General features: G+C 29.4%; 1 protein-coding gene across 7 annotated transcripts in view; it reads left to right on the top strand.

The window, feature by feature from the left end:
- The window catches only part of brp (ELKS/RAB6-interacting/CAST family member bruchpilot), a 74,613-nt gene that overhangs the window by 22,648 nt on the left and 36,754 nt on the right, over nt 1-15,211 (top strand). For 3 of the 7 annotated variants that reach the window (XM_070640744.1, XM_070640749.1, XM_070640745.1), the window contains exons 3-7: nt 7,348-7,548; nt 7,623-7,790; nt 8,128-8,516; nt 8,623-8,719; nt 11,080-11,138. In XM_070640744.1, coding sequence (XP_070496845.1) covers nt 7,431-7,548; nt 7,623-7,790; nt 8,128-8,516; nt 8,623-8,719; nt 11,080-11,138 — 831 coding nt within the window. In that variant the 5' untranslated portion in view covers nt 7,348-7,430. Of the gene's footprint in view, nt 1-829; nt 966-7,347; nt 7,549-7,622; nt 7,791-8,127; nt 8,517-8,622; nt 8,720-11,079; nt 11,139-15,211 lie in introns of those variants that run through there. The other 4 variants (XM_070640748.1, XM_070640747.1, XM_070640750.1 and 1 more) reach the window with 4 other exon arrangements.

The raw sequence follows: 15,211 nt of genomic DNA on the forward strand, positions 1-15,211 counted from the left end.
GAACTATGGATAAATTTGAGAGGGAGAAGCTTTAGATTCAGACAATTTTGTTTCAGAATTGTCTTAAATTGAATTCAGTTTATTTTGAATTTTGCTATTGAATCGAATTTCAATTGAAAAATTAATTTCAACAAATTTTGAAAATTAGAAAAATTTCGAATTTTGAATTTTGAACTTAAATTCAATTTTTAAAAATTTAAATTAATTTAAATCATTTCAATTTGAACTTGAAATTCAAATTCATCTAAATCATTCCAGTTTGAACTTGAATTTAACAATTTTTACAAATTAAAATAGTTTAAGCCGTTCCAATTTGAACTTGAATCAAACAATCTTTAGAAATTCAAATTCATCTCCAATTTGAACTCGTTAATTTGAGTCTAAAATCTCTAAAATTCAAATTTTAACAATTTAAATTCATTTTTGTGATTTTTCTAATAAAATCAACCTAAATCTTCAATAAAACACTCCAAATCCATTTTCAACAGTGACTTTTTCTACTCAATTTCTATTTCCTCACTTCCACACCGTCCTTGCATTTTCATTGCTCATGGGAATTTTTTGTTATTATCCCTTCAATTTTTCTAATTTTATTTTTTCATTCTCCATTTTATTCACAAATATCTGTAAGTCAATATCATGCACAATAACAAGTAATAAAATAATGATAATGATAATCTATGTTAACAAAATAAACAGCCATCCTCATTGTCATAAATCATTAAAGAATCATTCCTATAAATACACTTAAAAAAGCAAAAAACGAAGAAAAAACCAACAACAAAAAAAATCATTTTAGATTTTCGCAAGAGGGTCGCGGCAAAATTAGATGTCGCGAGAAGCCTACAATTCACTGCCTAATATAGGAACTCGTGCCAGTCCAGGAAATCGTGCTAGAAGACTCACAGAATTGCCAACTGTCGATCGATCACCCTCACGAGATTTTCATAGAGGAAGTCCATTAGGTAACAAAAAAAACGAATTCATTTTGAATTTCCTCTTTAAAGTAAAACAATCAACATCAATCAAAAACCCTTTCATTTGTTGCATAATGTACATTCACAATCATACGATTTGTAGATATTTTATACTATACACATTTATATACATATACAGTCACAAATGTTTAGTCTGTACACAAGATTTATTCAAACGAATTAGTCGCTTTAACATCACCTCCTTTTTCTTTACATACATTAATTAATAATTGATCAAAATAAGAATTAAAGACGACATGAAATTGATATTTGATCTATCCTTGACCGTTGTGACATTTTACTATTATTTAGTTTGTTTTGTGACTGACGATGAAAATTGGAAATTAACTTCGATTGGAATAAGTTAAGTTTATATGGAGAAATTATGAATTTTTGGACCTCAAAAAAGTTTCAAGTTTGCAATTTTAATTTTATGTAAGTAAAGAACTTCATTAAAAAAATGAATTTTTGAGTAAAAACAAAGTTATAAAAAAATTATTCCAAATATTAAAAAATAAATAAGTATTTAACAAATGGGAATCGAACCCAGTCGAATTTAAGATTGCTTTAAAATCTTTTTATCTTTTGACTATAACGATGACAAATGATGGTTAAACGACTTAGTTCAGAACGCTCAAAACTCGAAATCGATTTGAAATAAATCTAGAATCGAGTAGATTTTAGTTGACTTTTCCATATAATTTTCCTTATCGTAAATTCAATTTCGTAATTTTCATATGAAATTGACAAATTTGTAACAATCTTTTCCGATTTTTACGATAATCTTGATCCACACCAATATTTCCAACCTTTTTTTGCGGCACGACACAATCTTGTGACCAAAGCCGCACAAGGCTTACGATCAATGACTTAATTACTTCCCTTCTTGACTAAGACCCACGAGGATCCATTGCCGCACAAAGAGAATATCTCTCGGTCTGTCCTTAGAACTTCTGTCAGTTCGGAACGGTTAATGGTCTATCTGGCTCCAGATTGGACAAGACTGATCAACACTATTGATCAATTCTGACTAGACTTTAATTTTTGATTTTAACTTGACGTTTATTTATTTTTCCAATTTTCAATTTCTCATAATAATTTTCTCCAATTTTTTATTTTCCACAACCGTCACAGTCAACCACATTCTCATCCATTACTAAATGTCATCATAATATTTTAGTTTAATAAATGTGACTAATCATTTTTCACACCTTTCTTTTTCCAAAAAACCTTCAACCAACTCTATTAGAATTTCACAATTCATCAGTAGTGTCTCATGAACATGCACTATTTATGTTATTGCTGTTCGATGTTGAACTGATGTGCATTATTATTTTATTACTATTATAATTTTAATTAATGTTAAGCTATCTAAAGTGTAGCCATAATTTATTGATAGATGAAGCTTAAGACCCCCTTTAGCTACCTTATCAGTTACATCCTGAATGCTTAAAGCTATGAAAAAGTATTAAAAAATAATATTATTGTTAAATTAATGGAATAGCCTGAGGATGTAAGAGAACTGCATGAATGTTTGGCTAATACAGTTATGCTTTAAAGCAGAGTTGCACAACAGGTGCCTGGTACAGACAAAAACCGTACAATTTCTTGGTAATTTATATGGTTTTTCTATCAAAACCAAACAAATTATCAAGAAATTGTACGGTTTTTGTCTGTCACAGGTTACTGTTTTGCAACTCTGATTTAAAGCAGTGATGTGCAACTTATGTACCGCAATACAAGAATTCTTGGAAACGCCATGAACACTACACCGTGTACGGTTTTAGTCGAGGTTCACCACCAAGGTGTGTCGCAAAAAAAAAGGTTGTGCACCACTGCTTTAAAGTGTTAAAAAAAAAATTGAATATTTTCCTCAAAAAAACCTTAAATTTTCAATCAATAAATGACATCATCATAACTGTCATAAGCATTATCTATCTCATAATCCACTCAGTAATCCCCATTCAAGAAAATTGATTCAATACCAATTATATCATTTTATGGAACACAATTGTTCATCCTGACTACAAAGTAAAAACAAAATACTTGGCAAGTTCCACTTTTCAATGAAATCATTTAAGATAGAATGTAAAGAAACAATTAGAAAATAAACATAAAATTGGAAGCACAAATGGAGCTTAACAATGTAAATTGTTGTAGAATATAAAAGAATAAATTTGTGCCTTTATATGCTCAATGTATGTGAACATATTGCAACAAAATGTAGTAAAATGAGTAATGTTGTCCTATTACTACAAGTAAAATGTAGTGGCAACAAGTATGAAATATTATTGTCCTTATATACATACGAACACCACCCCAACCATTAAATGTGATATTGTGCGATTTCATTGTAAGTCATTTCACTATGCATTTGAAAAGTAATAAAAAATATGTGAATAAAATATTCTTTTTTTTGTTACTTCTCTGTAAGGCGCTCTCATCGTTTTATTGCTTACTATATCTGTACATCTATATCATCAACATCATAATCAAAGTTGATCATTTTCATAAATCATGATTAATGATATTTAAAAGGTGGAAATAAATGTGGATTTATCATCATGTTTATTTGTGTGGACTAGAGAGTGAGGCTTGGACTGTTGAATTTGGAATGATTTGACTTAGCTGAATTGGCTGAAATCATCAAAAATTTGAATTGCTGAATTTAAATTAAATTGGATGAATTTATTTAAAATGTTTGAATTCAGTATAAGTTAACTGAGTTGATTTGAGATGAATTTAGCATAATTCAACTGAGCTGAATTGGCTGAATTCAGCATGATTCAACTAAGTCGAATTAGTTGAATTCATCTATTGACTATTATTTGATTTTCTAAATTCAGCTTAAACTACTAAAATTGAATACATCCTAAAATTACTCTGAATATGCTGAATACAATTCAAATTTAACCAACTGTTCATTCTGTATTCAACAACAATAATTTTCACTGCTGAATTCAGCATTATTTTTTGTTGAATTCATTGCAAATTTACTTAGTTTGTCTTATTGAATTCCATTTAATTCAACCCAAATTAATTCAGCGTCATTATTTTTAACTAAATTTGCTGAATTCAGAGTAAATTAATTTAGATAATCATGCTGAATTCAGCAAATCTTGGATTAGAATTTTAAAAGAATAGCCAAGCTAGTTTAAGATAGCTTTAATCTCAAAACAAATCAAATTAATCACATAAATCATAATCAAATCCAAATTCAATCAAAACCTTCTTAGCCTAGCCTTCAGTCACACAACAAAATCATATTATTTGTGCATGAGCCATTTAGTTGAGTAACGAATGCATAATGGTGCTTATTTAACCCCAAAAACAACTCACAACCCAAAAATGAATATTAAACTGTTGTAAAAAAAGAGAGAAAATAAAGTTTTGTGATCATTAAAATACAATTTTATTTTGCTGCAAACATTGAACATTCTCATAAATTTCACCACATACTTTCTGTGCATTTATGATTATTTTTTGTGTTTATTTCGTCATTTACTTTTGTGTTTTTCCTTCAAGATTCTTTTTTTAATTTACTTCCATGAAAGATAAAAGCTTTGAAATTGTGGGAAATTTTTATAAAAGGTTTTAAGGATGAATTCGCAGATGTTCCATTAGTTCGCGGTTTGGATATGCAATATTAATGTGCTTAATAGTTTATTGAATGTTGCAATAATGGTTTAGAGGAAGTTGAAGGAACATTTGCTGTAAGATCTTTTAGTTTAAGATGGAAAATTATCAAAAAATTTACAAATTTTGTAGATTTTTGATTATAAAATGATAATAGAAACTAGAAGCATAGCTACTAGGTTGTTTAGAGGATTTGCTGAGTTATAGTTAGTCGATTGCTTGATATTAACGATTCTAAACTAAATCTTTAGATAAAAATGAGTTTCAAACGTTTGTTTTGATGAAATTTCCAAATCTAACCTCAATAATTAGTCTGTACCCTCGATTTCTAGGAAATTTGATTCATAAATCGATATTTTGCCAACTTTTTGACACATATCCTTCGCTAACTATGACAAATCTACAGCAATTGTCCCCTTAAACTCCAATCCACTATCTCCTAAACTCCAATTTTCATTAAACAATCTAAAATTCAAATGTTTCCCCTCAAATAAGATTTTATTTCCCATCATCTCATCAAAATCCATCGCTCAACCTATCAATCATGAATCAATTTATAATTTTTATGTAAATATTTGCATCCATTATTATTGATTATTCATTCGATTTTAGTTTAAAAGTTTTTTTCTGTGTCCGATGTGTGTCAATTTTATTTCTTTTTATAGTTTCTTGTTGATTGGATATGTGAATAGTTAAATTTAGTTTGTTTCCCATTTTATGTGAATATTTTTGTACTGAATTAATTTTTATCCATATTGAACTTTTTGGGCCATACATATTTACATACATTTTTTTGGGTGAGGAATGGAATGGAATGTTGATTTTGATAAATTTGTTGAATTTACTTGGTGAAAATTGAGAAGTGTGAGTTTAATTCAGCATATTCAGCTCAAAATTTCTTATAAATTTTTCAAAAAATCTAAATTTTCTCATTTTCTAGTCCACAATCCGACAATTTTATGATTCTCCGTAGCACAACTTATTGATAAGCTTCGACCAAAACCATACACGGTGTACGGTTCATGACCGATTCAAAAAAAAGTCTAATCGGGTTTAAGTCAAATTATGACTTATTTTTGTGGATTCGGAATGACATTTCCAAAATGTTTGAAGACACACTCGTGTACCGCGCCACCCAGGTCGCTTACAGCTATATTCTACTCCCTTTAATACCCCATTAAATTCTCAACTCCATCAGCTATTTACGTCAATAATAAATTTAAGTTTTGCAGTTGTTCCAATTCCGTTTTTTTTTTAAAGCGTTTATATTAAATTTATATCTGACACTCGACATGAATGCAATGATATTTTAGAGAAATAAAGATATTTCAACAGATTCAACTGCACAATAATCACATGATCAGAACTAACTATGCTTTAAAAATTTCATTTATTGTAATATTACAAAAAAATCCTTATTTTATCTGTAAAATGGACGCTTTTCGAGATAATTTGTATGAGCTGCTCCAAAAGTGTTGAATTGAGTCACAATTGCTGTTCAGTTAAATTTTATAGCTTTAATTTTGAAAATCAAATAATGAAGATAATAATAGATTCAGCTAGGGGATGTGACAATGAGCTTTATGCAATATTATAATAATAGATTTTACAGCTCTTTTATCAGTTATGAAAATTACTAGTTTATTGTGAATTGCAGTTCGTGAGGGACATGATAGTTGTATTATTGAGATAATTAGAATTTATTGGATTTAATGAAAAGCTTTTGGGAGAAATTCAAATGAGAATTGACAAACTGGTGTTATTTAGTTTAGATAACTGAATTTCTAGAACATTTTAGATATATTTACATGAATTGAATAACATAAAAGTTGAATAATTTGAATTGCTGAACTAACTGAACTTCTAAATTGACTGAATTGTTTAAATCGCTGAATTAGCTAAATTTACAAAATCAGCTGAATTAGCAGAACTACCTAAATTAGTTGAATCAGCTGAATTGACTAAATTTGATTAAACACTAGAATTGCTGAATAAACTAAATAATTGAATAAGCAAAATCATTGAGTAAACTGAATTATTGAGTTAGCCAAATTGCTGAATAAGCTGAGTTACTGAATAAAGCAATTTGATGAATTGACTAAATCAATCAAATCAACTGAATTGCTAAATACATAAGCTGAATTGATTAAACTTAATTGTTGAATAAACTGAACTGCTGAGTTAGCTGAATTATTAAATAGGCTGAATTGCTGAATAAGATGAATATACTGAATAAGCTGAATTGCTAAATAAAGTGAATTACTGAATATGCAGAATCATTATTGCTGAATTGCTGAATAAGCTGAATAAACTAACCTCTTAGCTAAACTAGTCTGATGATCTAGTAAGTTTAGCAACAAATTTGAGTTGCTGAATAAATTCAGCATACAAACTAAAATCCAATCTACCCAGCTTGCCATTCAACTTTACTTCCAATCCATTCATTCCTCACAACAATCTCATTTACATTACAACATTTATATTATTTTATTACAGTTTTGAACATCTCATAATTCATACATGAAATTTATTTGACCAAAAAACAACAACAAAACATAAAATTTTTTCTAATTGGAACCATCAATGTCTTATCATTCATCATGTATTTTTTTCTGTTTTCTTTTTTCTTCTTTCTCATTTCATGAAAATCACAAATCAAATCAAATAAAAAATAAATAATCTCAAATGATATAAATCTCATTAAAAAATCAAAATAAAATATATATCATATCAGGGCATTTGAGATATCCAAGAATTTCAAGATACAATTACGGTCCGTATCATTCATCAATTTATCCACACCATTCTCTTGCAGCAATGAGCAGCCCGTATTATCATCGTGACATGGAGGACCCGATAAGTCCAGCATTGCCGGGACATCATCGTAGTCGTAGTGCAAGTCGACCACCCGTCTCGCATACCATGGATTATCCAAGTATGCAGACCTATTTTGATTCCTTAAATTATATTTAAATTTAATAAAATTTTTAATGTTTATTGACCTCACAGGACGTTATCAATCGTTGGACCGTGGTGGATTTGCTGATCCACATGATAGAGAATTTGTACCAATTAGAGAACCAAGAGACAGGTCACGTGATCGTTCACTAGAGCGCGGTCTCTATTTGGAGGAAGAACTTTATGGACGATCAGCTCGACAAAGTCCAAATCCCATGAGTAAGTTACTGTTAATCAGAGTGTTGCCGTCTCAAATTCGGGACATTAGATTGTTGAAAAATTCGAACAAAAAAAAAAATTAAAATAAAAATTTCCGTTACGAAGAAAAGGAAAAGTAACGGTAAAAAAAAATTTGAATTTTAACGACAAAATGTATTTTTTTGAAAAGAATTAACGGTCGTTTTTGAAAAAGCCACACTCTGATATAAATTTTTATAAATACACCACATATAGACATCAGTAGTAATCAACTAGTAAATGATAATTAATGATGTCAACTTCATGCCCATCCTTACAAATTTCCAAAAATAATTAATCTTCATTTCCTCTATTTCAGTGGGACCAGATCGAGGCTATTTGGGTGATTTACAATACGTAAATACCGATTTGCAACGCGAACTTGGCAATCTTAAAAAAGAACTAGAATTAACAAATCAAAAATTAAGTAGTTCAATGCACAGTATTAAGACATTTTGGTCACCTGAATTAAAGAAAGAGCGAGCAATGCGAAAGGAAGAAAGCGCAAAATATAGTTTGATTAATGATCAACTAAAGTTACTCAATAATGAGAATCAGAAGCAGGCAATGTTAGTGCGACAGCTTGAGGAAGAGCTACGAATGCGAATGCGACAGCCGAGCATTGAAGTGCAACAACAAATTGAAACAATGTATGCGGAAAATGAACATTTGACACGTGAAATAGCAATATTGCGCGACACTATAAAGGTAGATGTGACTTGAAGACACTAATTCCATTTTAATGCCATTTACATTCTATTTTTTAACATCTGTATTTTATTTATGTAAATTCACCGACATTGTGGCTTTGCAGGAGCTCGAATTACGTCTGGAGACACAAAAGCAAACGCTCTTGGCTCGCGACGAGAGCATCAAAAAGCTTTTAGAAATGTTGCAGAACAAGGGAATGGGTGAGTGATGTTGATTTGTTGTTATGCAGTCTTGTAGGTAGGCAAAAAAGTTTCTTTTTCATCAATACACTGTGTATACACCATTAATGAACTGATGTAGAAGTATACTAGATGATAATGTGGGTTTGGAAAATTGAATATAGAGTCTGAGGATATCGAAGAATAATTGGGGGAGATTTGTAGCTTTATAATACATAGTTGTGTGATGTAATGTTTAGAATTAGATGAATTCTTTAGAAAAAGAAATCACTTTAGAGATGTTGATGGATTTAACGAATTTTTGAAATTTGAATTTTTATGGACTATTCAACACCAATTCAAATTTTAAATTCATGCAAATTTAACGAACTTTTGAAAATTAAAACATCCACAAATTTAACGAACTTTGAAAAAATTTGAAATTTTTCATGACCTTAACGACAATTCAAAATTTGAATTTTTACAAAATTTAACGAACTTTTGAAAATTAAAACATCCACAAATTTAACGAACTTTTGAAATTTGAATTTTTATAACTATTTTACGGCAATTCAAATTTTAAATTTTTGCAAATTTAACGAAATATTGAAATTTAAAGAAAACCGAAATTTAACGAATTTTTGAAAATTTGAACTGGCCGTTTAACGACATGAACTAAATTTTTTAATTTTTTCAAAATCCAACGATTTTTCAAAATTTAAAATATGGACAAATTTATCGAACTTTTGAAATTTGAATTTTTACTAAGCTTTTTGCAAAATTCACCAAACTTTTCAAACTCAAATCAAATTCCATCAATCAAATCCATCAGCAAACCATCAACAAAGCTTTAGTTCTTCATCATTAAACTACCTTAAAGCATCCATATTCGTCAATAAAAAGCTCTCATCCCACACACACATTCTTTTCACTAAATTACATCTTTTTTTTTCTACAAGAATTAATATTATATGAACCATCAGATTTCCCACTAGTATCAAGACACAACATGCAGCGGTATAGATTATATCCCAGGGAAAAAAGAGAGAGAGAGAGTTACAACATGTATGAAATAAATGTCGATAATGGAAAGACATAAATGAGAAAGTTGTATACACATTTTTCATTTTATCACTATGTGCTGCTATGAAACTTACTTATTTACAATGTTGTATTCAACCTACTCGTATTTCATAATATCTTTATATGAGTATGTGCCTTCTGTTTTTAGAAATGTTTCATATTCTAGCTACTTTAACCCGAACAGCACATCGCAAAAATCTTCACTAGGCACTGCTGCCATTATCATTGTCAATCTCGGTCCTGTGCATTCTTTGTACATTTTGGGTTTGAGATGGCCGTGTTTGGATTGGTAGGGTTTGGATAGGCTTCTAATCTATTATTTTTACATATCCTGGTATAAGGCTCGGTCACAAGAGTAGATTTGGTTCTCGTTAACATCCGAGATTTAACATTTGTTCAGACTTTGGCTTTCCCAATACAGAAAGCACCGTATTAACGGTTGGACGTAAAGTTGCCGCAACGCAGGTAATTTGATTCAGTGAGCATAAGGATGTAGTAATTTTGAGGTTATAAATCCCCCCATTTTGGAAAAATTCCTTAAATTTTCGTCAAAAATCCCAAAATCCATTCTAAATTTATTGTACTTTTTTTTTGGGAAATTTCTAACCACACCCTTACATGACAGCACTGCGACGGCAAATTTCGACCCATTTTCACGACAATTCACCGTATTGTGCTGCTCGGTATCAGACATATGAAAAGAAAATCAATTCTTCGTCTTTGGACTTCTTCCCACATTTATTATGTGCATATTTGAAATTTTTACAAGGTAGTGATATACTGCTGTGCGTGGATGGTCTTTGGGTGTCTAGCATGGGCAGTAATTGATATGAATTGCAGATTTGGGAGGATTCCTTAAATTCTTCAAGGTTACCCTTCATAGTTGAAGCACAAATTCCAATTAAATCAAATCAATCAGCACCATCCAAAAAAACTCATTAAAGTCACACAAAAATGACGTCAACAGTGACTCTTTAACTTCCAAATCCATTTTCAATTTTCATTTTCATCGCATTCATCCGTATACTCATCAAAATCACATACAATATTGTACATTATGTACTTTATGTATGGTGTGTCAGAAGTAGCAACAGCTGTTACTGAAAAAGTAAAACTTTTCCTCGAATTTTTCAACCAATCTATTTTTCCGTATTTCTTTATCTTTTCATTCTTGCCTCATCATCCTGATTCCATCCGAATGGAAATTTAATCTTTAAATGGAAAAATTTGTTCACTTTCACCTTGAAATCATCATCAATTTTAATGATGTAATGTGGGAAAATCAACAATCATGTGAACGCAAAAATGACCGCAAAAAGCAGGTAAAGAGGAAGAGCGAGCTATGTTCCAACAGATGCAGGCAATGGCGCAAAAACAGGTAAATAAAATTAAGGAAAAAAAATTTCTTCTTTTTTAAGTTCGTTTTTTTGGTTTTTCTTTCCTGAAATTTAAGTTCATCCTTTCCATTTAGAAAAGTTTTAAGTTTTCCTGAATTTTTTTAATTTTTATTTTAAATTTCCCAATTTTTAATTGTAAACTCAAATGATGATTATCTATTCACATAGCTATGATATGAACGATATTTAAAAAATACAAAATGAAAATTGGCTTTGATAGCACTTTATTCTCATAATTAGAAACATTTTTGAATGACATTAAATGTTTTATTTATTTAATTTAATTTTTTTTCAACTTTCTCTCTATTTTTATTATTTTTTTGTTTCACTCATTGATATAATCGGAAATAATTAGATTCTTGAGTTCTATAGAATATGGCCTTAGTTTTTCATTTTTTCATATATTTCTAAATGCATAAAATAATTAGGATTATTAAAATTATGTTAGACAAGTGTGACGTAGCTATCAATGGAGGGGTAGAATGTTTTAGTCGTGATCAGAATGCTTTTGGGTTTTTTAGTGAAAAATTTAATGAAACTTCAACAAAATTTAAACAAAGAATTTAAGTTTCTACAAAATTTTATTTCTTGAACTTTAAAGCCTAAATGAAATATTGAAAATTTAGAATTTCACAATTTTAAAAATTTCAAAGTTGAAATTTAAAATTTTAAAAAATTAGAAAATTTGAAATTTTAAAAATTAGAAACTTTAAATTAAGAATTTAAAAATTAAAAACTTTAAATTGAGAATTTAAAAACTTGAAATCTAAAATTTAAAATTTTAAAAATTTATTACTTAATTTACTAAATAGTCAAAATTTAAAGGTTGATTGTTTTAAAAAGACAAAAATTAAAGAATAAAAGTTTTCAAATATCTAAAATTTTGAAATTCAACAAATTAAAAATTCTGAATTTAGATAGAAAATCTCAAATAAAAACTTTGAACTAAAAACTCTAATTTGAATTTTAAAAAATATTAAGATTAAAACTTGCGAAACTTATACAAAAAACTAAATATCGAAATTTTGATTAAATTTTGAAGATTTCATTTCAAAAAACTTAAAATTTTTAAAAAAAAAAGTTCAATACTTTCCAAAAGTCTCCAATAAATATTAATTCAAATTAATTAACTAACCTAAAAATTCTCCTTCACTATTACCACTCAAGAGAATTACCATCCCCTGCCACTCAACAACCTCAATCCATTTTCTAACCACACAAAGTATGTCATCCGATAGACAGAAATAAATTCTGATAATAAATGTGATAAACTATTTTCAAAAGACCTTCATTCCATATGCATGCATACATACTGAGGGTAAAAATTATTGGTCATTTAATTGTGAATTGAATATCAATTTTATCCTTTTTAATTGAGCAATTTGTGGTTGAAAACCAGATGTCTAGCGCTTCAATCAAATATAATTAGTCAATTATGTTGATTAAAATTGCAATGTGGATGTTTTGAAACTTTGTGTTCTGTTCTGAGTTGTTAGAGTGGCATTGGAAGGGTCAAATGAGGGTTTATTTCTAAATTTTGGAGTCATTAAGCAAGTTTTTCAAGTTAAAATTTCAATAAATTAATTAACTTGCATGACCAAATCGATTTTAATCCTAAATCCAGATTTAAAGTTCCATAATCCAATAAATGCTGATTTCATCTCAAATTTCTCCATAATAAACATCGTAAACCCTTCAAACCTCTTTAAATCCCTTTTTTCCCATAAAAGCACAAATAAAAAAACTTTAAGCATATCAAATATTTAACACAAAAAATCCTTTTTTCTATTCTAAAATTTTCATCCCAATGAATAACTCATTAATATTCCGAAAAAGTTTACATCCGAAACCATTTTACATGTGCCTCATGAAAATTTTACAAAAGAATTATTTTCCATGTGTGCCAATATGTTGCCTTTTTCCAGAGCTTGAAGTCAAATCAAGTCAATTCGACTTGACTCAAATCAAGTCAATTCAACTTGACTCAAACCAAATTTCAACATGAATCAAACTAAGTCAATTCAACTTGACTCTATCCAAGTAGACTCAACTTGATTCAAACCAATTCAATTCAACTTGACTCAAACCATTTCAATTGAACTTCTCAAACCAAGTCGATTCAACTTGAATCAAACCAAGTCAATTCAACTTGACTCAAACCAAGTCAATTCAACTTGACTCAAATCAAGTCAATTCGACTTGACTCAAATCAAGTCAATTCAACTTGACCCAAATCAAGTCAATTCAACTTGATCTAAACCAAGTCAATTCATTTTGACTCAAACTAAGTCAACTTAACTTGACTCAAACCAAGTCAACTCAATTTGACTCAAACCAAGTCAATTCAACTTGACACAAACCAAGTCAACTTGTCTTGACTCAAACCACGTCAATTCAACTTGATTCAAACCAAGTCAATTCAACTTGACTCAAACCAAGTCAATTCATTTTGACTCAAACCAAGATTCACTTGGTTTATTCTACAAATTCAAGTCAACTTGTCGACTTGACTTCAAGCTCTGATCTTTTTTCTATGCTTATCTAATGACTCGTGAATTTAATTAGTGAAGCTTTATTGACTCAAATTATATAATTTGTAAACTTTTGATGGGAAAAAGTTTCATGCGTAAATTATGGAAATTTTGTGATTTTCCTAGAGAAAAAAATTATTTAAATATCGATGGTAATTAATCAGGTGAATTTTGTATTGTTTTTAGATGATAAGACCATATTTTCACGGTTTTGTTGAATATTGTTCGGTTTAGAGTGGGATGATTAATTTATGGCGGGAGTTTTTAGAGTAATTATTTGAGGTAGTTGGCCATTAAATTGATAAAAACTGAATTTAGAAAAGGATTTTTAGGGTTTATTTTGATGAATTTGAAGTAAATTGTTGTAATTTGAATTGGATAGGTCGGTTAATCAATCTGAAATTCGGCATCAGGTTGGTATGACTCTGAATTGATGCTAAATTCGGTTTGAATCCAGCGTGACCTTGGTATGGTGAAGAATCTGGCATAACTCTGGAATAATGCCGGATCTAAACCTAATCTGGAATCAAGTCAGAGTATGCCAGTCTGGAATCGAATTTTCAATCTATTAACCGAATTGTGTTATTCTGGTGTTCGACCTTGTCGAATATTTAACGCAAACTCTGCTTAAATCAGATAAATTAAAGCTTTAATTGGCCCAAAAAAAATAAACATTTTTATATAAAATAAAAAATCCTTTTTTTTGTCGACGATGACAATAAATAACCCTCAATTGTGCATCACGCATAATCAAGTTAATCGGAGCTAATGTTAATTCCTTCACTGATAAGCTCGTCACTGAGCATTAGGCATTTGCATGCTTGCTAGAAATAACGAACATGAAATAAATTTTCATTTTTCTTTTTTTTTCGTTCTGCTTTTTATGGTTTTTTTTTTGCACAAATTAATTAATGAATTAAGAAAAGAAAAATTCGATAAAAATTTTGCTCATTTTTTATGTTTTTTTCACTGAAATCTTTTGAATGCTTTTTAGACGAATTTAGAATGAGAAATTTAAAGAAGAAATGACAAAAAAAGTTTTTAAGTTTTTTCAAATTTTTTGGTTCCATTTTTCATTTTTGTCTAATTTTTTTCATTCATTTCTCATTTTCTTCATCTTACATTCTTGTCAATCATATCAGATAAGACCTTATTTCATGTCATTTTACTCATGATTTTTTTTTTTGTTCATTTACTCATCCTACATAATAAAACACTATCATTCTCAGACACTCGTATTTGGATCGAATTTCTCGATCATTTTACTTTTTGCTCTATCTTTATTGTGATAGAAATGGACAAAAGTGTGGTGGATTTGCGATTGTGAATTGGTTTTGGGCGCATTTTTTGGGGGTTTGAAGGAAAAGATTCAATATTACAACAGAAAATTCAGGAGTCGTTCAGTAATGGGCAGCTTGTGTGCCACCATGAAAATTTGAAAATGACATGCACCATACGCCATGTGGTGTTTCTGTCAAGGCTTACCAATAAGGTGTGTCGCAAAAAATTAAAGGCTGCCCACA

The sequence above is a fragment of the Chironomus tepperi genome, unplaced genomic scaffold (assembly GCF_022539635.2).
Source record: "Chironomus tepperi strain 1889 unplaced genomic scaffold, CSIRO-AGI_Ctep_v1 contig_221, whole genome shotgun sequence".
Lineage (NCBI taxonomy): Eukaryota > Metazoa > Arthropoda > Insecta > Diptera > Chironomidae > Chironomus > Chironomus tepperi.